This window comes from Stegodyphus dumicola, chromosome 9 (assembly GCF_044657685.1).
Source record: "Stegodyphus dumicola isolate Sdum_Otavi_A_Nest chromosome 9, ASM4465768v1".
Classification (NCBI taxonomy): Eukaryota; Metazoa; Arthropoda; class Arachnida; order Araneae; family Eresidae; genus Stegodyphus; species Stegodyphus dumicola.
In genome coordinates this window covers 46,694,456-46,720,665 of record NC_140776.1, presented here as the reverse complement: position 1 = coordinate 46,720,665, position 26,210 = coordinate 46,694,456, and the positions used below count along the sequence as shown (strand labels likewise).

Below are 26,210 nucleotides of genomic sequence, written 5' to 3'. Positions count from 1 at the left end.
CTAGTAATTTGGAAGTATTTTAATTTATCTTTAAAATGAGAATTAGTAACTCCTTCCAAAGCAGGAGGGTCTTCTCTACTATTTATGCAGGGTGTCTCACAAATATTAGTACAGATTTTAAGAACAGGCTGGCACATAGAAGGACCGAGAGTAGCATAACAACCCATTGCTGGAAAGTTGTACCAGAGGTATAAGAAATGTAGGGACTCAAGACGGAGAATACCGTAAGTATTTATTTCTCATAAATATTACGTCCATTGTAGTAGATGACAAAATTTCAAAATGTCACAAAAGATGTTCAAAGTTTTCAGCATTACAAGCAATGCATGCTTTACACCAACAGACCATGAAGTAGCCGACACAGTCAAAAACATCTATTTTTCTTAGACATCTGCAGAAACGTGCATGATTCTTGCAACCAGATCTATTTTAGACTCAGCAGGTGCTTGATACACAACAGCTTTAGGTGCTTCCCGAAGAAAATAATATAGGCAGCTCAAATCTGTAGAGCATGGGAGTCAGGCACCAGTCCGGCACGGCGAATCCATCTTTAAACAACACAATCAAATGTCTCCAAAAACATCTTCCATAATGATAAGACGTTCCGTCATGTTGAAACCATATGTTGCATCTCACATTTGTGGCACAGAGTGAAATAACCCTGGCAGAACCTGTTTCAAAAGATAAGGTAATTTGCTAAATAAACAGGTGATGGCAACAGGTAAAGTCCGACTAAGCAGTCGTTGACCAAACCAGCCTCAAAATTCACTGTAATGCGATGTTGGGTATCATGTGGTCTAACTCAGTGAGGATTCGCGTGAGCTCTTAAAAAGGAATTATGGTGGTTAAATACCCCATCTTGTGTGAAATGCGCTTCCTCAGTAAACTAAACATAACATAGGAAATGACATATTGTTGGGCATGCATCTTAGAAATATTGTGGGAGATTTGGCTGTAGGAAGCAGTTATTCCCTTTGGAGACGATATGGTATAACAATTCAAATTGCAAAACATGATGTACGTTCTCCCGTAATTCTCCTTCGGCTGCAGAAACGGCATGTTTTCTGGTACTTCAGTTCCTCTCTACAGCATCCAATGCTTTATGTTCCATGGAGGGCTTACAAGTCACCCATGGTCTGCCCTCATTCTGTCTACTACCTCTTAAATACCCATACTCAATCTACTTGCGATGTGCATTAGAAAACAAACGGTGGTCCGGTACATCTCTCTGTGGTAATTGTTCTGGATACATTCATTGAGTCGCTCGGGAATTACTATCCACCAACCCATACACTGCAAGTCTGTTATTTCCCTCTTCGTATTGCTTACGCTTAAGAAATGTTGGTACATACTTTTAAACTACTGCTCGAATGATGAAAAATCAGGTATTTCCCTTCCAGCGCCCTCGTGAACAGTACCACCTAGTGGCGTACGATAATGTTTGCAGTTATGGGTTGCTATGTAATTCTCAATCCTTTTGATGGGTTGCTATGTAATTCTCAATCCTACCTTCCTTTAAAAGTATGTACCAACATTTATGAGACACTGCGCTTGATTTATTCTGCATGTGATTACTATTTACATGTAAAAGCTTGTAAAAATCGAACTAAGATATCGAACTGAAGCAAACTACCGCCAATTTTCGAAGTATTCCTTTACTATTAAAACCTAATTCATTATAACTGAATAAAGTTATTTAAATCTTGGGGCTGCCCCAATTTTTTTTAATTTTTATAAATATAATACTTTGGATTTTGTATAGTTACTATAGTAGCAGTCAGTACAATAACTTTATTAATTGATGATTAATCTACGAACAAAATTGTTAAATTTCCGTTGTTGCAGTTCGAGCCATTGAACTTTTGATTTGATCCTTACATTTTAGTTTTGAGAAGAAATCTATAAGACGTAGTTTGCTTATTTACCTATGCGAATTGATAATCTGTTTACTAACTATACAAACTGTTTTAGGTTTAACAATGATGTACATTTCTGGATCTCAAGAAGACTTGGAATAGAAGATGATATGACTCAGAATATAGGAATTCTGGCTCAAGGGGATAAAAAAAACTACAGCTCTTATGGTTAGCAAGCCCACTTTGATTTCATAAAAGCACAGAAATATATGTATAAACGATTTATTTTCTACTTTTCATAAAACTGTATAATTTTGTAGCTTTAATCGGCACTTTAATCTTTACACTTCACTAGAAATGCAAAGTTGATGATAGAATTTGTAAAATTTCGAATGTAACACATAAATGACCACAAACCAACAACAAGGGCGAATTAAACATATTGATAAGTTTGAATTATAGAATAAAATCTTACATTGAGATATTAAATATAAACCTGCTGTTGCACTTTACATAATAATTGAAATGGCTAGATTTGTGAAGGATTGATTTTAAAAATATATCTGTATCCTGGATTTATTTTAAAATATATCTATATTTCTAGCACAAAGTAGAAGGATATGTTATATTATATCTATACCCTTCCTTCTTTGCGCCGGAAAATAATTCAGGAATCATTACAAACAGGAAATATAATCAGTTCCAGAAAAAAGTTCTTAAATGCTTCTAATTTACAGGGGCTGTTCACACATATTTTACACGATTTTGCTTCACTATAAAAAAAGGGCGTCAGATTGGAATTTTTGTTTGAGCTGCAACTATATTTTTGAAAATATAATGTATCGTTTGCTACTTGACATTTCTGTTTTTATACAAAACGGCGCTTCGAAAGAAGCAATGGATGGAAGGCTATGTCTGTTCTCTTTCGGAAGAAAGTTATTCATATCTAGTAATTAAGCAACGCTGTTAAAGCCATGGTTTTTCTATATCTAAAACTATGATAGGCAATACTGACAAGAAAGGTAAAAAACGTCAAAGTTTTTTTAAGTTTTTTTTTTTTTTTTTTTTTTTTTTTTCCAAGTGGAAAGATTGTTCCAAATACAAATCCAACGAAAACTTGAATGTTTCGAATGTTGCAAAGGAATGATCTTTGATGTTGAAAGAAAATCCGCAAGTCAAAGGACAAGTACAAAACCATTAAAATGCTCAGTGTCAACAATAATCAAAGCGATTAATGCTGATTTGAATCTTAAAAAAGAAATAAAAAACAATGTGTATCGTCTTTCTCCTCGACATATCGCCGAACGCGCTACAGAATTCTTCACGAGAAACATATTTCCGGATAAAAATGGAATAATGTTGTTAGAATAGATGAATCTTAGGTGCATTTAAATGACTACAATAAAAGGAGATCCATTTATTATCATTAAGGAGGAGAAAAAGTCTTAAATCATGGTTCAAAGAATCTAATGAACGTTTTTTCAAAGGGGTTTATGATTGTTGCTGTTTTTATATGTAACGGCAAAATAAAAATATAGAGTGGGGAAAAAAGTTAATATCAACTCAACATATTATCAGGAACATATGTTAGACCCGATTTTCAAGTATGAAATATCATCTCTTTACCCATACTGCCATGAATCAGTAAAAACTGCATCAAAACAAAGCAAGCAGCCACACGTCAAAATATACAATTAATTTCTTGGACAAAATGGAACAAAAAACTGGTATCAAGACTCCCTTCTATCATATCCCTACTAAATTCTCTAATGTATCATCTATGGAGTTTTACGCTTTTGAACTTTTAAGAAACGGATTGTCTAAACATCAATCTACAACTCACTTTGCATTTTGGAAAACTGTTCAAGAGGATTCGGATAAAATACCTCTTCTGATACTACAAAAATCTTTATTGTTTTGGAGGTTACGATACAGAAGTATCGTGAAGAACAAGAGTTATCAAACAAAACATTTAAAGCACAAAACGTTTACTTGAAATATATCTGTAAATACAGTGAAAATCGTCTAAAAATGTGCGAATAGCCTCTGTATTAAACAGTATAATTGATCGTAACCGTAAGAAAGTCTTTTAATGCATATACAAATTTATGAGCAAATTTAGAGTTAAGCTACAATAACACGCCGAACAAGTGTTAATTTAGAAGTCAAACAAAAAAAACCAGCGTTATTTTTTCCAATTTTCACAGGACTAGTTTCGATGGTTTTACTGAACCATTATCCTCAGTCCATTCTCAGTTTTCACAGGACCATCGAGACTAGCCCTACGAAAATTTGAAAACATAACGCTGATTTTTGTTGTTTGACTTCTGAATTTGAAAGTTACTTAACATAAAATTGTCTGTTACCTTCTCTTCGATAACAATATTCTTATTCTGTCTATTACAGTTCCCTTCAACAACGAGATCGACGAATGTGCTTCTATGCCAGTAACAGCTCATTTCAGCATTAGACCTCTTCCGGCAGACGAAAGCATAAGGAACTCAAACAGACTGTAAGCGCTGTATCTGCTTATTCCCCCAGCCCATTTTTCATTGGAATTTTTTTTTTTTTTTTTGGTTAAAATAACTTCTTTGGCGTCACACACAAATTAATACACACATTTTTAAAATGTTAAAAATAGGAAACAAGTTTATAATTTCGTTACGAACTTGAAATTAATTTCGCCGAATGCTTAGGTTCTTTATTTAAATAGTTACTTTGAAAACCTATAGGCATCTGATAAATCGAATACATATAGAATACAAACGAGATATTCCAATATTTCATTGCTATAAAAAGGAAAGTCCGTTCGACAACAAATTAGTTAAGGAATTAGCCGTTAATTGCAGCAAAACCTTCGCTATTTTGATATTCATTTACAGTATACTCTTTTGCAAAAATCGAACCACCATGGAGGACTTTTGCGATCATGAGGAAATTTGGTACTCAAAACATCTTGATTTAATTCCGTAAAGAAGCAACTAAAGATGCCATTACGACTATATCGAAAACCTTACAGACAACTAAACGACTTCGAACGTGGTCGCATTTTTAGGGTTGCGTGAAGCTGGGTGGTCACACCGAGCAATAGGCCGCCACCTGTAGCGTACAGACACTGTTGTGCAAAAATGTTGGAATCAATGGTTGCTACAAGGAAATTGCCGACGAAATGAAGGCTCTGGAAGGCCAAGGAGCACAAATGCAAAGCAAGATAGGATAGTTGTTCGTCAAGCCCGAACCGCCCCAACCGTACCATTGTCGACTATTCAGCGCACTACAGCCACGCCTACACCTCCCGTGGTACCGTCCATCATTTCACGGCGCCTCTCAGAGGCAACGTTACGCTCACAGAGGCCTTTAAGACGTTTGCTTTTGACTCCTCAACATCAGCGGAGTCGTCTGAAGTGATGTCGCAGCCGATCATCATAGCTGCCATCAGACTGGCATCGTATAGTGTTCAGCGATGAATCCCGCTTCAAAGGCATACAGCCATAAACCCTCGTGAGATGGTGTGGGGCGCTATTTCTTATTACAGCAGGTCATCTTTAATAATCCTCCGGACCAGCTCAACGATATATTGACACCATCCTGCGGCCGGTTGCATTACCCTTCATGGCACGTCATCCTGGGCCCATTTTCCAAGAAGATAGTGCCAGGCCACATACCGCTCACATATCTCTGAACTATTTCCGTGCGGTTGCTACTCTTCCTTCTCCAGCAAGGTCACCGGACATTTCACCAATCGAACATGCCTGGGGCAGCCAGATGGTAGGCCGCCAGATTCGGGCACCACAAAATATCGCAGTTTTGGAGCGACAACTGATGAATGCTTGGCAGAATGTGTCGCAAGATGACATTAGAACCTCTACCATTCCTTGCCTCGACGAATTCAAGTATGCATTGCAGGCCAAAGGCGGTTCCACCAAATACCAATTTGGACACTCGTATGAGCTATACACATATTCAATTTCATCAAAAACAACCACTTCTTTCATGGTGCTTCTATGTTTTTGCAAAAGAGTGTATTTAGTTAATAGTTATTGGTTGAAGCAGATTCCAAACAAACCACCACTAAGTAACGCAAAATCTTTCACGTGTTCAATTGCTTATTCGATGTTTAACATTATGATTTGTTTTATTAAAATTTATGAAATACTTAATTATTATCTCTGAAAATATATTTGCTTTAAATTCGAACTCATGCAAACAGAAACTGTACCGAGAACGCGGGATAAAAAATAAAATAAAATAAAATAAAATAAACATTTAATAAAATGTGAAAATGAAAGGAATGAAAAATACATGGCAGAAATCAAAAACAAAGAAGGTATAATTAAAAGCGAACGAAATAACATAAAGGGAATGAAAGGAAACATTTTCTGCATTTCCTATACAAGTTTAAAGGAATGCTTTCATTTGTCTTATGAACAGAAAGGAAAAAATGAGGGCAAGCACTGTATTTTCGCAATGTCTGCTTGAATTAAAAATTAATTAAAATCTCATTTACTTGCATCGGAGAAGAGTTTTCTACTGTGATGCGTCTTGTTTGATTTTCCATGATTTTAATTACTGCCTTGGCACTTACTTCAGCAGTAATATATTTTAATTAACATTCTTTGTGCACCTAAATATTTTATATTTAGTATTTCAAAATTCTTTTCAGCTATTAACTGGGTTGAGTGCTTTTCATAATAAGGAGAAATGAAACTGCTCCATGAAAGGAAAAGCGTGCATAATTTTAATTCTGTTTGTAATATTTTTCTTGCCTTTAAATTTTCTAAGGCTGTAAGCAGCATAAAATAATTAGTCAGAACGTTTCCATACTTACTATAAATTATATTTTATTATCTCTCTTAACTTCGTATTTCTATTGCACCATTACTCTAGTTTTAGATTTAAATTCCTTTTTTACTGGAGTATCATCCTTCCAAAATTTATAAATTATCTTTATTAACCAATGCTCTGCAAAAATTCATAGCAGTAGTTGCATAATACGAATGAGTAACCAAAAAAGGATTTTGTATAGTTTACCGAATAAATAATAAAAGGAAGATAACGAGATTCAAAGAACCATCTACTTTTAAAGTATAACCTGTCTGAATATAAAGCAATTTCCTGTTTTGGCGTATTATTTTATGACAGTATGTTTTCAGATAAAAGGCATATTTAAATGAAAAATATTTCCTGAATAAAGAAAAAAAATCTGAAAGGTTTCAGATTTTAAATTACGTCCAAAGGAGCGTTTTTTTAACATTTTGTGTGTTACCTTTATTTATTAAATATCATGTTCTTCGTACTTAAGTCATAAAATTCAATTCAATTCAGCAGCAATATCACAAAATAATTTTAAAATGAGCATATCTTTAGAACTTTCGATACAGTCTCGCGCGCTGGATTTTTTTTTTTTTTTCAGTGTTGCTATTGTTCGCTTTGAAATCGTTTCAAAAATTCGTTGAAGTGTTATAAAACATGAAATCGATAATAAAACAAATTTCAATTTTAAATTAGGTCTTCCACATGCTCATACATTCATACAGATTCCTCATTATTTAATTTCTTTAAATATAATACAGGGCGATAATATTTGGTGGCAACAATTTGAAAAGTGAAACAATGCAATCGACGGAAAATGCCAAAACGAAACTTTCTTCCATTGCTTCTTATTTTTATAAGATTTCGTTTTGTTTATTAACCTGTAGAGTCCAGTAGATAAATTTTTGTATGAAAACTTGAGTAGCAGGAAACTACACAAGTGAAGGATTAAAGTACCCTTTATTAAATCTTTGAAAATTTATAATGCGTCAACTCGGCGCTAACAAACGTCGCCTCTGCTTGGGCGGTAACGGAAAATCCAGTAGCGAAATTTGAAGATATTAACAAACGATAGAACTAGACTACAGGGCTCAGCGAGATCCCGTAACTTAAATCTCCTTCGAAGCTAGTGGCAGCAAATAAATGCAATTAAACCACTTGAAGCAGCAATAAGCAAACGTATCTACGGCAGACTGGCGGCTAGAGCCTAACTCTCTCAGCTAGGTAATGTGTACATTAACGACTCTCGAACTTTAGCTATAACCTAGTATATATGTGTGTGATATTTCGGCATCAAAGTTCAGGCATGGTTTTTACAAAGTGGTAAGGATAATCCAAATGAAGAGGCAAGTTGATTTAGTTTTTAATGTTACATCTTTATTCCATAGCTTTTATTCAATTATCACTCAGATCATTTATTCGTTACTAAATAAGAGTATATTTAAACTTTAATGTGTCATAACTTATTCTAACAAAGAGAGCAAGCGCAGTAGCGTAGACCCTAAACGCACAGAGAGAGGAAAGCTTCTGACGCAAAATGGCGCGCATTCGTTATTTATAGTAACGGTTACGTAATAACAAATAATAACAAATTCTAGATGGTACTGGTCTATGGGGAAGATCAGAAATTGCAGAAAGTTAATTAAAGGTTGCGTGTTCGCGAAAAGCAAAGCCATCGTATTCTTTTATATTATATATATGAGAACATAATTCGTGTATTGTGTTAAATAACTAATTTTGAAAATTGCAAATGGATGCTGCATTTGTTTGAGAATTATTAGTTAGCAAACAGTGTAATTGATAAAATGTTAACTAATACAATGTATTTAAAACATGACGAAAAAGGGAAGAAATACAATATCAAATGTAAAAATAACGAATTATTATAGCAGTAAAATCTAACATTGCATTTTTCAATGATTTAATAAATGACTAACTACAAACCAATCAGTTTAAAAAAATGAATCCTTCAATCCACTATGATGGCTTCAGAACATTTGGCAAAAATTATTTTTCTTGCATGAAAACTTGTGAATGAAGTTCAAGCGGTGGGAAAAGAAAATTTATATTTGTGGCATGTATTCCGTTTCTATTTGTGGTTAATCATGCTGTAATGAAGATCTCAAGGATGTGCTTCAATGTACTTATTAGCAATTAATGAAATTTGAAGTTATATCTTAGTAAATTCGAAATGCTCGTTCGGACAGAAAAAGAGGAATCTGTTAAAATAGGGTTTAATTTAAAGGAAAAGTAATGGGATATATTTTTTCCCTTTTCACCAAGAAATATTGAATGATATTACATAAAATATTCCTGCTTTGATTTCAAAAGACTTATGGTTGTTTAAGTAGCGAACGAGAGGCGCTTTGGTAAGTCAAAGGATATAAAATGGATTGGAGTACGTAAAAAAAAAAAAAAAAAAAAAAAAAAAACAGGAAAAATTTCTCTCTAGAAAACTTATGAGCAATTAAATCCGTATTTTTTAAATTTACTATTCAGATGCGGACGTTATAATATGAAGTGGTCGCTTAACTCAAGAGATTGTCGCTCTATAATTTCTCTTGATGAATAAAATATTTACAGACGCCCATAGCACTCGTTTTGAATTTAACTTTGTCAGTCGTTAGTTACAGAGAAGCATTCCTTATAACTTACATGTTATAGGCAATTTTAACAATCAATAAGATGTATTTCAAAAGCTATATTCTAGTTAAATAAATATAAGAGCGATATTGCAATTAATCTTAAGAACAAAATGAACATGTTTTACAGAAATTTGGTTGAAATATTTGTTAAGTTTCAATGAAATGCGAGTGATTTATTGCTTCCTTTCATGAAACATGTCGGCCCATCAGCGGCCGAGCAGTAAAGTCTCTGAACACAGGTAGTTCTGACCTGGCTTCGATTCCAGGCGAACGAGCTGACTGCATGGGGCCTCTCAGGCGAATTAGGAGCCTCACTGCGATATTCAAGGGTTCGGGTTTGAATCTCGGAGAAGTAATGGATGTAAAAATTGTCTGTCCCTTCATAGAAGGTAACTGTGGCCGTTTTTTAGGTGCCTCCATTATAAAATGGCCAAATTTTGAATAACAAGAAGTGGTTTCTTGCGTTAAGAGTGCCGTTATAGGCAAGTGCCCGCCACAGGAAACTAAAATAACAATAATAATAATATTTTTTTTTTTTTAACTGAAAGCTTTCAGATTTTACATAACGCCCAAAGGGGCGTTTCTTTAACGTTTTGTGTGTTACCTTTATTTATTAAATATAATGTTCTTCGCACTTAAACCATAAAATTCAATTCAACAGCAGTGTCACAAAATATTTAAAAAGAACATATCCATAGAATTTCCGATACACAGTCTCAAGCGCTGGAGATAATGTTTTTTTCGTACTACAGTGTTGTTATTGCTCGCTTTGAAATCGTTGAATTTGTTAATAAAAATTCGATAAAAGTTTACAAAATATGAAATAGAATATAAAACGAATTCTAATTTTCGGCTTCCAGATGCCAATATTCGAGTGGAGGACTACGTTATTCAAAATTTGATGTCTCTAGGTACAGTTGTTTTTTCATAGTGCGAGAAACATACATACATTCATGCAGATTCTTCATTATTTATTTCTTTAAATACAATGGAGAGCTTTAGCATTTTGTGGCAACAATTTGAAAAGTGAAACGCCGTTTTATAGTGAACCAGCGCAAAATGCCAAAACGAAATTAATAGCCCTTCTGGGCAAATTGCCCTTTTGGGCTAAAAATTAGGGCAAAAAGTTGAGTTATTGAGGCAAAAAAGTAAAATCTGGAAATAATAAATTATTTCTCGTATAGTTGAAAAACTGCATTTAATACCTAATATAAACAGATTAGTTATCTTAAACTATAAGAAGGTAGATAAACAAGCAGCATTGAGTACTAAACAAGTCTTCTAAAATTTAACAAATGGGAGCTTAAAGAATTTTTATTGTTAAAAGATGATTAATTCAGGAGTTTTGTCCAATGAAAGTGTTCTTTTCCTCAAGGAGATCAGTTTTTTAAAATGCTCTTTCTAAAATGTCAGTAGTGGAAGGGGAGAATAACGGTATCAGGTGTTCAAAATAGACATGAAATTTTATATTCGTGGTAAGAAGTATCAAATTCTTTTGAAAGAACCTCGATAGGGCTTAGTTTAATGTACCGATATGAAAAACTGAGCTACCTTTCACATCTATTTGCTAGGCGATGGATACATTCTTACCAGAGAGAAAGGCACGACGCCAAGAAAGCCATTCGGCTTAACATAATAGTTGAAAATAGAGTAAGCGAAATTGAAGATATCTTTTTAATGGATTTATAAAATGGGTATAGGTACAAGAACCGCTGCATCTGAATATTCCACGAAATTGTTTCAATGCTGTTATATGGTCTACCATTTACTAGGGAATATGTGGCTAGACAAAAATATATAAAAAAAAAATACTCGTCTAAAATGTTTTGTTATAATTTATTTCAAACTCAATTTCTGCATCTATTTGGTATTAATTTTGAAATAAATTATTCGTAAACTATGAATGAAAGAAATTTTTTAATATAATTTCGGATTACTAAATCCTTTGTGGAGTTCAACAAGTTTTTAAGATAATGTTTAAATAATTTAAAAACTGCTTTTATTTTTCGCAGCATGTCTATATATGATGCAGCTCTAGTTATCATGATGAAACATCACTTCCGGCCTAAGACCCGTTTTCGAGCGGCTGCGGTTCGTATAATAATAGAAGTAAGTTTTAAATTGCTATTATTAACTCCAAATTCCTATTTTCCTTATCTGCTACTGTAAAAGTTGTTTTCAGGCTGTACCAACTAGCCAGAATCTTAAAACTATTTCTGTGCCATGCGATTTGTTTGCTTACAGCCAGTGGATGACACCTATGAAAATCACCATCTTTACATAGTGTCATTCTGAGGCCCTGTCTCAGTTTTTCTAACTTCAAATTGGAGATACAAAAGATATATTTGATTTTGGCAAAGCCCAAACTGTGTATACAAAATGCACTGTAACATGCTCATGCTATACGTGTTACTTATTTGAGATAATTCAGCAAATAGCCATTATAGTTAAGATTTAATGGTATATGCCTGTATCTAAACGACATTATATTCACATAGATGCTGGAAATGGATGCTATATTCACATACTTAGTGGAGCAGCATGATCAGTGTTGTTCATTCCATTTGCTGAAGCGTATTTTCATATTGTTTTGCTTTACTGAGCATGCTAAAGTTAATAAGTGTCAAATTAAATAAAAGTTAATGTCAGTAAATTTTGCCTTAATTAACACTGGTACCAGCATCGTTAGCCTCCAAATTTATCTGACCTAACGCGCTAAAACAGTCTCTGAGTTGCAAGATGATTCTTGTGGGCCTCTAAGCGTTTCCAAATTTTACTTTGTAATAAAATTTTACAATTTTGTTCATTAATAAGTTGCTTAGAATTTATAATCATCAACTAATTTACAATTATACACATATTTATTTTATCTATTATTTCCTTTCCACACTATTTATTTCTTTTTCCCCTTCCCTCTTCTTCTTGAAAACAGTTGTGATCATGATAAATTGCAACTACATGCACGTATATCGCGATACTACGTTTGGGAATCATTGTTGTAGATGATATCTCTATTGGACCAATCGTCTAATTTCAGCCCAACTTCACATACACGCTCAAAACCAACATGAAGGTATTCTTAACGTCTATAGGAGTTCGCACAATCGCCTTTTGGTTCGATTTAATTCTTAATATATATTATTTTTTTTATTTTTTTGCTCATTATGCCTGACCATTATTGACTTATGCTATGAATGGCTTTGTTTTCAATTTACCTACTTGGTTTCCATGCGAAATTTTATTTAGATCTACTGACGTTCTCATTGTTCTAATTGTTTTACGCATGTGTTATTGCGTTTTGATTTTCAGGCTAGGAAACGTTAATGAATAGCCGAAAAATTTTATATCAGCCCAGTTATCAGTCTCATTTAGATAGATTTTGCCTGGCAGAATCTTTTCTGCCATTTAATTATACTGATTTCATTAAGCCTGGTTTAATATGAAATGGAAATTAAATGATGCTGTTATTACTCAGCACAATTTGACTTTTAGAAAATAGAGCATAATATGTGCTTTCAATTTAAAATCTGTACTAAGCCATGTTTTAATTGAAACGAATAATTTTGTTTTCTATTAAATATTGTACTACTGAAACTCTCTGAAGATTGATGTTTTACAGAAAAAATGGGTCGACAAGTAAATCAATATGTAAATATGAAAACTATAATCCATCTATCTCTCTTTCTGTCTCTGTATTGTTAGAAAACTTTTTATATACCATCTCCAAATTCAGAAACAGAAATTCAATTAAAAATATGAATTATTAAAATATTTATTTATTAATTTAAATATGTATTAACTAGACCTTATTTTCTTTAAAAACATAGAAATGGTATAGAAAAATCCTTAAACGAAAAAATACCAAAATCAAAAGTAAAAATTTTAAGTATTGAAAAAGTAGCCATATTTATTGATCGCAGATTAATCGACTTACTAAGGGGATATACCAATCTACCATCAATTAACAACAACTAAGTAAAGTGAGGTTGTCTCGTCTTTCTTCCAAGTAAGCATCAAATTATATTTCTGCAAGAACCAAATCATAAGTCACGAATAGTATTGTTACGAATTTGGTATTTAAAAAGCTAATGTTAGTTCAATTATAAATTAAATGGTTTTATTTCTCGCGCAGTGCAGCGCGTGACGAATATTAAAAGAAAGCTAAGCCGGAAAAATTAAAAATATAGAGCGCGTGCGTTAAATAAATAAATATCTCTTTTTGATTTCGAGAAAGTACTGGAAAATTCTAGCGCGTGATTTTAAAATCTTATAAAAGGAGGAAAACATCTCAGTTTGTAGTAGTTGCTTAGTTTGTTGTTGTTTAGAAAACTGCCGTTGTTGATTATAGCGAATTCGCGGATTAACGTTCTTTAGCTGTTTTGAATTACGTTCTATTGTACTTTTAAATAGTTAAAAGATAAATACTGTGAGATATTATGATACTGCATGATAATTTGAGAAAATTTAAGCATTTCTGTTGTGATAATAATAAATTTTTGTTCATTTTTCATCGGACTTGTGCATTCATTTCATAACGAACCCGTACGCACGCAACAATTTTTGGTGTCAGAAATGGGATTTGAATGCCAATAACAAGAGGGATGGAAGAACAATTGAGACAGCTCATTACTGCTTTTGCTGCTTTCCAAGAAAAGATGGAAGCTGGCCAAACATCTTTTAAAGAAGAAATTAAAGAGAAAATGGATGCTGGTCAAAGGTCCGTTAAAGAAGAAATGAAATTGGGCCAGGAATCCCTCAAGGAAGAAATGAAAACGGCACAGGAACAAATGAGGTTGGGCCAGGAATCCGGTAAAGGAGAAATGAAATTGGGCCAGGAATCCGTTAAGGAAGAGATGAAATCTCTTAAAAATGAGATGAAAGCAGGTCAGGACGAAATGAAAAGAGAAATTACCTGCGTAATAGAAAATAAATTTGAGGCTATGGAAGGCAGAATAGACGCGGTTGAAACTAAAGTTGGACAAATAGAAGAAAGAGTTTCTTCGGTAAAAGAACAAGTAGAAGAAAGAATTTCTTCTGTAAAAGAACATATAGAAGAGAGAGTTTCTGCCGTCGAACAACAAATTGATGATAGGGTTTCTGCTGCCGTCGCCAAAGAAGTTGACAGCCTAAAGAAGTGCATAGCGACGGTAGGAAACAACTCTGAAGGTTTCAAATTTTTGTCGATGCCTGCTCGTTCCGTTCTGAAACTATCTACATATGATGGGAAGACCTCCTGGCAGGTGTATAGGACACAATTTTCTATCGTTGCGGATGCGAATGGATGGGATTCCCAAGCTAAGGCCTGTCATCTCGCCGCTTCTCTGAGAGCAGACGCAGCGGATATCCTGCAGACGCTTCCCGAAAATCAAAGGCTAGATTTCGAAGCTCTATCCGGCCCTTTGGAGCTGCGCTTCGGCGAGAAATGTTTAAAAGACTACAGCGGGCTCCAATTAAAATCTCGTCAACAGAAGCTCACCGAAACGCTTCAGGAGCTCGCCACGGATGTTGAAAGGCTGTCACATCACGCCTTTTCGGAGTGCCCGACAGAAACAAGGGAAATCCTGTCCCTGCAATATTTCATCGATGGCATCCGGGACCCTGAAATACAGAAAGCACTGCGAATGGCGGATGTTAAAGATCTGAAAAGCGCTTTAGTGTATGCCATGAAATTTGAGGCAGCCCAGCAAGCAACTCTTAGGGATAACTACCCAGTCAGAGCTGTGCGAGTCCACGACCCAGGGGACCAATTGATGGCTCGTTTAGATGATTTATCCAGACAAGTCGATGCTTTGATACGGAGTAGCAGTGAGAACAAAGTGGCTGTAAGATGTTGGAGATGTGGTTCTGAAGGTCACCTACGACGGCATTGCAGAACACCCCAGGGCACGGATAATAAAACGGATGAGTTGACAAGACTAGTGAATGCTTTAAGACGGAATAGTGGTGAAACAAAACCGACTCTAAAGTGCTGGAATTGCGGTGTTGAAGGCCACCTACGAAGGAACTGCAGAACTCCCCAGAGCACGGAAAATAAGGCATACGATTTAAACAGACAATTAAATGCCACGGCAAGGAAAAGGACTGACAAGAAACCAAAGTGTGGAACTGTGGAGCTGAAGGCCACGTACGAAAGAATTGCAGAACACCCCAGGGTACGAAAATTGAGACAATTTCTGAGAAACGACGCAGGAAACAAATTAATGACCATATCAAAGAACGGAGGTTGCCAGATAATGAAAAACCCTGTTTTAAAGCGCTTAAGATCTCTATAGTGAGTGGCAACAATAACGGACTGTCCATCAATGGGAATATCGATGGAGTTCCTTGCAATATGATCATTGACACAGGAGCTATTGTTACCATCATTAGGAAAGATTTAGCTGAACAGTTTAAAGATAAACTTATTTGGACGCCATCCTGTGTTACCCTTCAGACTGCGTCTGGTGACAAGATCGACATAACTGGGAAGTTAAACGTAAACATCACGTTTGGAAGTGCCGCCTACCATCACACGGCATATGTGGCGGATATTACAGATCCATGCATACTCGGATTGGACTTTTTAAGGAAATACAATTTTTCCTTAGATTTCAAAAACAATAAGCTGCTTTCAGCATCTGAAGGCATGACTATCCATCCTCAAAAGGGATCCTCGCCTGGAAATGTCGACGCCTTGTCCGAAAGATCGAGCTCGGGAAGCTGCCGAAATCATACTAGGGTCGAAAAGAAACTCAAGACTACCAGCTATTCTCCATTCCAGAAGCTCTTCGGTCGAGACCTTCGTCTGCCTTGTGACCGCCTGTTTAGTCGCCCTACGGATGCGCCTTCATCGCCTGAGGAACACATCCAAGATGCCCAGGCCCGGTTTGAGGGGATGCACCGTTCTGCACGAAAGCGAGTCAACTTGGCGACGGAGAAAATGAAGATCAGATGCGACACAAGAGCTACTAGACAGAGATCCAAAAAGGAGACAAGGTGTGGTTGTGGAACCCAATTCAACGAAAAGGACTGAGTCCTAAATTACAGTCACCTTCGGATGGTCCATATACTGTGCTGAACACGAATGACGTCGTGGTTCGGATCCGTGAGTCTTCGAACTCTTACGACAGGTTAGCTTATTACTATGGCCATAGTACGTAATGTAAATAATTGTAAATAGTATCAGACCATGGTCCTTTTTGTTTATAAATGTGTATTTGATTTGATTTGTATTTAGTATTTGATTTGCATTTAGTATTTGATTTGTATTTAGTATTTGATTTGCATTTAGTATTTGATTTGTATTTAGTATTTGATTTGCATTTAGTATTTGATTTGTATTTAGTATTTGATAGCATTTGATTTGTTTAAGTTAGTTATTGCATTTATTGTTTATATTGTTTGATATTATAATGTAATGTTTATGCCTCAGTTGCATTTATGCCACAGTTGTAAGTTTAGCTTCCTGTCCAGGGATTGTACTGCCCGGGACGTGCAGTCCTTGGGAAGGGGGCAGTGTTACGAATTTGGTATTTAAAAAGCTAATGTTAGTTCAATTATAAATTAAATGGTTTTATTTCTCGCGCAGTGCAGCGCGTGACGAATATTAAAAGAAAGCTAAGCCGGAAAAATTAAAAATATAGAGCGCATGCGTTAAATAAATAAATATCTCTTTTTGATTTCGAGAAAGTACTGGAAAATTCTAGCGCGTGATTTTAAAATCTTATAAAAGGAGGAAAACATCTCAGTTTGTAGTAGTTGCTTAGTTTGTTGTTGTTTAGAAAACTGCCGTTGTTGATTATAGCGAATTCGCGGATTAGCGTTCTTTAGCTGTTTTGAATTACGTTCTATTGTACATTTAAGTAGTTAAAAGGTAAATACTGTGAGATATTGTGATACTGCATGATAATTTGAGAAAATTTAAACATTTCTGTTGTGATAATAATAAATTTTTGTTCATTTTTCAACGGACTTGTGCATTCATTTCATAACGAACCCGTACGCACGCAACAGTATTCAAACAAAAGAAATACATTAGCCCATCAATCCAAAAGAATTTTCAAACACAAAATTAGTAAACAATCTTTTAAATTTAAGTTGTTTCTTAAGAAATCCCCGACACTCTCATTTTCAGACTCAAATTCAAAGGTAAAAACAGAAGTAAACATTTTTTAAGCATTAAAAAGTAATTCAAAATCAAAAGAAGATCAAATTTGACATAATCCTTAAAATTAATAAAGTAGTTATTTTATAAATATCAAACAAGGAAGGAAATTAAACTTACATGGCTGCAAGAATTTAAAACGAAATGACTGGAAATGCAATTGCATTCAATGATGGAATGTAAGATGGGTTATCGTAAATATATATATACACATAATGTTACAAATTTTATACATAGATGGATGATTTTAGTGTAATTACATATGAAACTTGTATTTTTCTGTGTACTATAGCGTAAGAAAAATATAAAAGAGAAAACCTATGCCAGAAAAGTAAGAATACAGTGGCAAATGCATTTAAATTTGAGTAAATAGGTAGCTGGGCAATTTGGCGAGATATCACCAAGCTAACAGCAGTTTTGTCTACCTATTTTGTCGCCAAACTTGGCGACCATGTGGCGACAATTTCACATACGTCAATTTAACATATAATTGCACTAAAATCATCTATCTATGTACAAAATTTATAACAATATATATTTGTATATATATGGAGAGAGAAATTCTGAAATATAGATATATCTCTATATATAGAGAAAGACTGAAATATATTATCTTAAAATATATTATCTAATATCTCTATATATAGGGAAAGACTGAAATATAGATATATCTCTATATATAGGAAAAGACTGAAGTATAGATAGGCAATTTTTATGTAATGGGGAAATATAGAGATGAGTTAATAAATGTAATCATTTTAAGATAATATATGTAATTATTTAAATATGATATGTGTAATTATTAAATATATGCATAATCATTTTAATATAATGTTTAACTTTATATGTTTATTTACAAGAGTAAGTCAGATTTTTTACCTTTCTGTTTATTTTTAGAAGATTAAAATTTGCAAATCTGAAACTTAGTTTGTTTACTATCAGAAGCTGTTTTTGATAGAAACGCAGTACAAATCTACCTTTATATAACTTAAATGTTTACAGCACAATGCCATATACCAAATTTCGTCGTGTTTTCCTTTAGATAGCGTATGGAATCAGAAATCACTTCCATAGCTTCACTAGTATTAATCATTAAATGTATACTAATACAAAAACGAAAACAAAACATTGCATGATGCTTAGTTTTTTAATAACAGTAGATTTACAGACTTTCAAGAGTACAATAGTATCTATCAGTAGTTTCAATGCTTTCGCTTAGTTTCCAGGAATATTTTCTTGAACGGAAGTAAAATCAGTCTTTTGCCAGTTCTCTTTCTTTGCTTTTTTCCTTAAATAACGAGCTGTAGATAAATTTTCATTCTCAAAGAAAAACTAATGTTAGCATGTCTGTTTCCATAGCAACGCCGACAGAGAAAGGAAGCCAGCAAGATGCAAGGACAGGTTTCCATCGAATCTCAGGATACACCCAAATGGAAAGCAAAGAGTTTCAGGTATGGCATCAAATCTTTTTACAAAGAAAAAGAAGCTGAAAAATCCATTTCAAAGACGCAATGCCTTAGATAACTTTTAAGTCCTAACTTAAGCAAACACACCAAAGAGTAATCTTAATGAATTTTAATAAAATATTTCCAAAAATCCAGTGAAAATGCTAGAGACTAAAATTCTTTTTCCACTATCTTTAAATTAACAAAATTACATAACTTTATAAATTAAGTTATTACAGTAAATAGCATTCATTGACTGTAAAATAGTTATAAACAAAGATAAAGGTTGATAGTCGTATAGTTATTAAATTCACTTACCATTACTTCCTCATACGAAGTAAAGGAAAGTACGAAGTAATCGCGAAAAATTTTGGGCATCATATTTCAAGAAAATATCCAATTTTTACCGCTCTCGAATGGATTTGAACAATGTTTTTGCGTGACATCTGTACGTATGGACAGAATAAAGGACTCTTTTTCCCAAAACGGATGGCAAAATGGATTCAGAAGAGATTTTTTCGTGACGTCTGTACGTACGTATGTATGTACCTTGAAATGAAATGATAAAATGTTGCATATAGTTGTATATAGTTGTACACCTCCCTTTTTGTTTCAAACGGCCACATCAATATATATATAGATAGATACATAAAGAAAGAAATTTAGAAGCAATGTTTCGCAAAGACCAAAACCTGAAATTCATAAGCAATAAATTTCAAAATGTCCTATAAATGTACAAAAAAAGAATTTAACAAATGTTAAAACTAGAATTTGTATATCTGTAATGTATATAAATATATAAATATAAAACATCTAAGGTTAAAATTATAGAAATCTCTTCTGAAACGTGTTTCGTTTTCTTGGTTTTTAAAAGTTTAGGATCGCATAATCGGGGACCACCCAGTTTTTCAGTGTTAATTAAATGACAATTTGATTCAAAAATATACTTGTTTTGTTTTTTAAGTTGTAATTTCTTTTGAATGTCTGATTTACATTTAATGTTATTTGACAATTTTTTTTGAGTGGTCATTTTGCATAAAGTTTTATTGTTTTTTGAGTATTCTTTTTGTTTTTTCTTCGCATTTTTTTTTCGGGTTTATTCTACTTATGAATTCTTATTTTAATTTTGATTTGTTTAGATACAGTGTTAAACCTCTTAACCACGGTTGCAATTATTAATATTGTTGAGGTAGTGCCTTCTTTTGAGAGTCCAATTTAACTCTAACCTTATGTAGATGTTTTAAGTTTAATTTACTTCAAGCCTGCAGCTATAGCGCAAGACTAGTTAAAAAAATTTATTTTTAATTTTTGGCCTATTACTATGATCCTTTTTGTATATATATATATGTATGTTTGGTACTGCCGATTGCAATAAAAAGGGAGGTACACAACAAGATATTATAGCAGTCCTATATACAAAAATTTCGACGTTCTACGCTATTTGTTTTGGAATTATGCGAGATTAATACATACGTACAGATTAACTAAAGCTTAACTCCTAAACGTTAGACATAAACACTGTAGCCTTTCATAGCATGAGAACCAGTGTTTTTAGTTCTGCTGATAAAAATGCATTATCCAGGAATTTCAAATTTTTATTTCAATTTGGAGTATGCAGCCTCATACAATGCATCATTACTGCACTTCCTAATCTAATTGTCTATATCTTAATGCTTATTTCATACGTTTTCGGTAGGTACGTCCCTTCTCCTCGAGATGATGCTTCCATGGGACCTAATTAAACCCTTGATTAAAAGTAGTTCTTTTATTCTTACCGAGTGATTACTTTGTGTATATTTTCAAAACTTTTGTTAAGTTACTCTGACATTATTAGACGCCGAGCGGCAAAACCAGAACAAATCTATTTCTGAATATCTTACTTCAGTTTTGTGAGTTTTGAGACCCTTATTGATGTTCAGATCTTCAAGTTCAAAAAAATAGGTTACGAATTTTCAGCAGCAACTGCCGAACGTTTTGTGTGTTTTCATGTTTTCGAAACTTCAAAGTATGACCAGTCCTACGTTCATCAAAAACAACTTCACGAACACAAGTTTTGGATCGCGTTCATGCTTGAAACGCGTATGCTTTGTATAATATTTCAAATGTTTCCGTTGTTGTTTTTCCTCCTTTACAAATAAAATTTTATTATTGTTTATTGCTTAGCTTTCGAATCCATGACAGCAGAAAATAACCTGGTTAAAAAAAATGGAACAGCGTAGAAAATTTTGCATAGATTAACATCATAGAAAATCCTCTTCGTAAGCAAACGGTAACTTCTCGAAAAGAGTTTTATAATAACAAATATTAGAATGGAAAATAAAATGACAAATGAATAAATGACATCAATTACCTTTAGAGAGTTAACTGACAGCTGTCATACGCAGTCTGATACAGAAGTTCGTGCCAGACTTCTACAGACAGTTCGTAGAGTAAGGCATCGTTTTCAGCGGAATGGGAGTTGGCTTGTGTTTCGCTTGATAATGCCCCGCCTCATATTGCGTTAAGCCCAGCATGAGGTCGGGGAGATGCAGCATCCTCCACACTCCCTGGATTTAGCAAGGCATGTTTTTTTCTTGTTTCCTGAAAAATTTTCTGGAGGAAAAAAGATTTGAGGATGTCGAAGCCATCAAGAAAGCGTTAAATTCCACGTTAAAGAACATATTGAAGGAGAATTTTAAAAGTCATTCTCGTAAATTATACAGCCAAATACAGAAGTGCAATACGTCAAGTGAGTATTACTTCACAATAAAACATAAATAAATAAATCATTTTTCTGCAAAAAGCGTTTTTCTCATCTAAGAAATCCTATTTTTAATGGCCCCCATATAGAAATCACTTCGTATACCTTAACGTTTCTTTAATTCCTGCAATTCCTGTTGACAAAAAGAAAAAAAGCATAATTTCGTCATATCAAGAGTATGTATTTTATAAAATTTTATTAGATAGGTAACTGCTTAGTAATATGAGCACCAAACTTTCAACACCAAAGTTTTATTTCTTTCAATGATGAAGAATATTTTGAGATTCAATCGAATGACCAATCTCTTTATACTTTATTATTGGCATACCGATATACAGGGAGATTCTATGATCAAACTACAAACTTGGAAGGTAGAGCATACTAAAACATGTATTTTTTGTGTAGGAATGTGGGGTCTAAAGTGACATGTTAAGGCACGAGAGAGTTCTTGCATAATGAAAAGGCTGATATGCATTTAATGTATGGCGCTGCTAATGTGAACAGCAGAGCAGTGCTATGGTTGTACCAGGAACGGTTTCCGAATAGGCGTATGCTGAAGCACACGATGTTCGAGAGGTTGCATCGGACAAAACGGGTCATTCGCCGCTAACTCTGACAGAAGGAGCGGAACAAGAACTGTCTTACAACCTCGCATGGAAGAATCCATCTTGAACATTGTGGATGAAACCTCCCTAACAAGGCCAAGTCCTATTGCACATCGTCTTCATGCGAGTCAGCCCACCGTTTGGAGAGCATTATATGAAAATCATTTGCACCCATCGTCAGATTACCCTCTTCGCGTTGATTTCTGTCATTGGTTCTTACAGCAGTATGCTGAGCAAGCGGATTTCTAATCAGATGTGCTATTCACGACGAAGCAACTTTCACACAGGAACGCGTTTTCAGTATACACAACACTCACGTGTGGGCAATTGATAATCCACATGTCCACATGCATTCCAAATCTGTTTCTCTGTGTATATGTGGGCAGGTAATGTTAGCGAGTACCTCATAGGCCCATATCTCTTAGCTGCACATCTCAATGGCTCACGTTACACTATTTTTCTGCAAGACGTTTTACCAGAATCGCTTCAGGATTTTCCGTCTGTTTTTATGATCGATGTGGTTCCAACATGATGATGTGCTAGCTCATTACGACCTGGTGATTCGGAATTACTTGGATGCTATCGACTGGGCGGGGTGGACAAGTCCGTTGGCCACCTCGTTCGCCAGTTTACCAAGCATGGATTTCTTTGTATGGGGACATCTGAAGAGCATCATTTACGAGACTCCCCTTGATTCACTGGAACACCTTGTCGTACAACTATCTATTGCAACTGCAAGCGTGCGCGAAATGCCTGCCATTTTTCAAAGTGTTCACCGATCAATTTTACGAGGCTCCCAAGCATATATTACTGTTAGTGATCGCAATTTTGAACATTGTTTGTGAATATTGTATTGCTGCAAAGAACCAATTTGCATTTATTTCATAAATAAACACATTTTCCCTCTCGTGTTATTTTTTGCGTTCGTGCCTTAACACGTTACTTTAGACCCTACTTCCAAATCCATGACAGAGGATATGATAGTATTGCTTGACATGATAGCATTGCTTAGCTTCCTAATCCATGACAGAGGATATTCAGTTGATTAAAGAAACGATTAACTGCATAGAAAATATGTTCGTGAGAGACGGTATATTTATAAAAATAATCTTATAATAATGAATACTGGATTGGAAAAGAAGATGTCATAATAATAAATGTTGTCAATGATCATTTGGTAGGTTTTTCTGAAATTTGTTAATGTATTAGTCTTAAAAAATATTTAGACCTACTGGTGTGCTCTTTTTTACCAAAGCTGAAAACATCTTTAATAAATTTGCTATAGATCTTTCATATTATACAGCGAAGACTGTAGTTGTGTCTTCTTACAATGAGACATTTGAAACATTGCTGTGTCTATATTTTGTGCACTTAAATAAAATATCTTCATAAAAAGCGAAGAGTAGTGGCATCATTTAGTGAAATTGCGAAAATCTTTCACAAAACAATCAGGTCACATCTTTTCTTTGATTCGATTAAACTGTTTGTGTGATACGGTATTTTCTCCCTCCTTTCTGCATGCCTTCGTGCTGCAATTGAAGCATGCTTGAAGTGTATTCAAGAGGCCTACGGTTCGAATCCCGGCGAGGGCATTGGACATTTTTCACGTCCCCAGCTTAAAAAAAAACCTAATGACACGACAAGTGGGGCCCGAACTAAAAGATGGTGGAAGATAATTCATCACCACCAGAACTTGGCGAGTGGATTCTCTCATCCCCAGTCGAGGTTTGAAAAGGGGTGGTGGTTATATAAGGTATCTTCTCCCTCCTTTAAGCATGTCTCCGTAGTGTAACTGAAAGCATGCTTGACGCGTATTCGAGAGGTCTGGGGTTCGAGTCACGGGGACAGCATTTCATATTTTGCACATGTCCAGCTTGGAAACAAACCTGACTCTACAGTGTATAGAAATGAGAAAGATTATGTTTTTTTATTTCGCCCACATTAAATTTAATAATCTTCCGCTTAAGGAGTTTCTAAAACAATGGGCCATTATAACTTCTTGATCTAACTAGTTATTTTTTAAACACTTGCACTATTATTGTAATTATTATGATATGTTTCTAATGCTTTATATTATGTATTTGAGTTCAAAGTAATCAATTATGTGTCACTAAAAAATGCCGTTTTTATTACATTTATATGGTCTACGATAAAGGCATAGACCAAAAAGCTCAAATAAGGAAATTTTTATTATGCTTTGATAAGTTGAGTAAAAATGTACCGTGATGTTATGTAAAGAATACAAAAAAGAATTTACCGACTTGGATCATTTTCTATTGGTAATTAAGATCGAAAATCAATTGTATTGAAACAATTTAGGGAGTAATTATAGAGGATAAGTTATAAGTTTTAGAACATTAATGGTTCATTATATTGGGTAAAACAATATTCATTACCAACTTTGTAGCTGGTTACACGAAATTACTAATTAGTGTCTCCTAAAATGTTAAGCATAAATGTACGTAATGCTTTGTTATATAATACAGGGATATAAACATTTTACAAATTGGACTTCTTACCTAATAGGGATCATATTACGAAGAGTTAGATTTTGTGTTTCCAGAACCGTACCCTTCCATAAACCCTTAATGCTACAAAATAAAGTCCACAAACATTTTTTTAAAACACCCTATATTAACTACGATATTCTATAGCAATACAACATCTAGTAGTATTATACTTAATAATAATAATGCACTGTTTTTAGTTATTTTACAGCAGCGAGGGCATTTATTTCTTTAAAGCATTTAAATAAAGATAAATGTTTCATGGTATTACTCATGTCTTCTTGCAGAAAATGCATATTTTTAAACTACACTGTAATCGATTTGCGAGGCGTAGAAATAATTGACATTCTGTTTCAAGCAGCTATTGTTAAATACTCTAGTAACGAAATCGCAAATCCTGTCTCCAGTGCTCTTTAATGACGGAAATTTTCATTATTCACAGAATTCTCGAAATAACCAATACTCTCCTAATTATCAAGAGGATTTTCTCAAATGGAATGTTTAGATAAATAGTGGACTTAACGGAAGCTCATTATATTCAACCTAATTGCCGGTTGCACTCGTATGCTTAATTGCCAGCATGGGAAAAACAGAAGTTATTAATTATATTTTAACGTTCTTCGATTTCTTTCTCTGGAAGCGACAGAGGATTAAAAGTATATTTTCTATGTTCGGCAATACACGCGTGATTTGGCTCATTAACATTCCAGGTACTCCAAAAGCTTTCCGAGAGGAGTTTCACATTTTATTTCGACGTACTGCATACTATCAGAATGAAGATCAATAGAGTAAATATTTGTGAAAGGTAAAAGTGAATGATATGCGCATGTATATCAATTACTATTACTATACGTATGTATTGCAATTACTACTATACAATTATATGCATAAAAGTATATGAATTATATTTGTAATCACGAGTAGAGTCATTAGGAACTTTTTCAAGCAAGAGACGTGAAAAATGTGCAATGTCCTCACTGGGACTCTAACCTGGACCTCTCGAATATTCACCGAATGTGCTACCGTTATACCACGAAGGCATGCTGGAAGGAGGGAGGAAGTACTAGTACATTATATACTTCCTCTTTTAAAGAGCGACTGGGGATTAGGGGACCCAATCGCCAAATCCTGGTGGTCCACGACCTTTTAGTTCGAGCGCCAGTGTAGAGTCATTAGGTTTTTTTTTTTAAGCAGAAGAATTTCTTTTTCACCTGAATACAATTTTGCTAACTTATATGCTCTGCTCAAATTCTATAAGACGCAGCTTAAATTTAGGTTTATTGCTAATGGAACTTAAAAAAATTATATTTACTATTTATTTGCACTCAAAAAAAGGTTAGTTCTGTTATATTTAATTCAGCTAACAAGAATCACAATTTTTGTTCGATCATTAATAATAACCTTTTAGTCATATCTGAACTTAAGAATCTTAAAATTAAAGAAATTAACCGCTTTGT

General features: G+C 34.2%; 1 protein-coding gene across 1 annotated transcript in view; it reads left to right on the top strand.

Annotated features, from left to right (window-relative positions):
* Positions 1–26,210, top strand: part of LOC118191098 (sodium/potassium/calcium exchanger 4-like) — a 412,974-nt gene that overhangs the window by 308,805 nt on the left and 77,959 nt on the right. The window contains exons 8-11 of the mRNA XM_085823409.1: positions 1,972–2,084; positions 4,263–4,368; positions 11,326–11,422; positions 18,816–18,907. Coding sequence (XP_085679535.1) covers positions 1,972–2,084; positions 4,263–4,368; positions 11,326–11,422; positions 18,816–18,907 — 408 coding nt within the window. The remainder of the gene's footprint in view (positions 1–1,971; positions 2,085–4,262; positions 4,369–11,325; positions 11,423–18,815; positions 18,908–26,210) is intronic.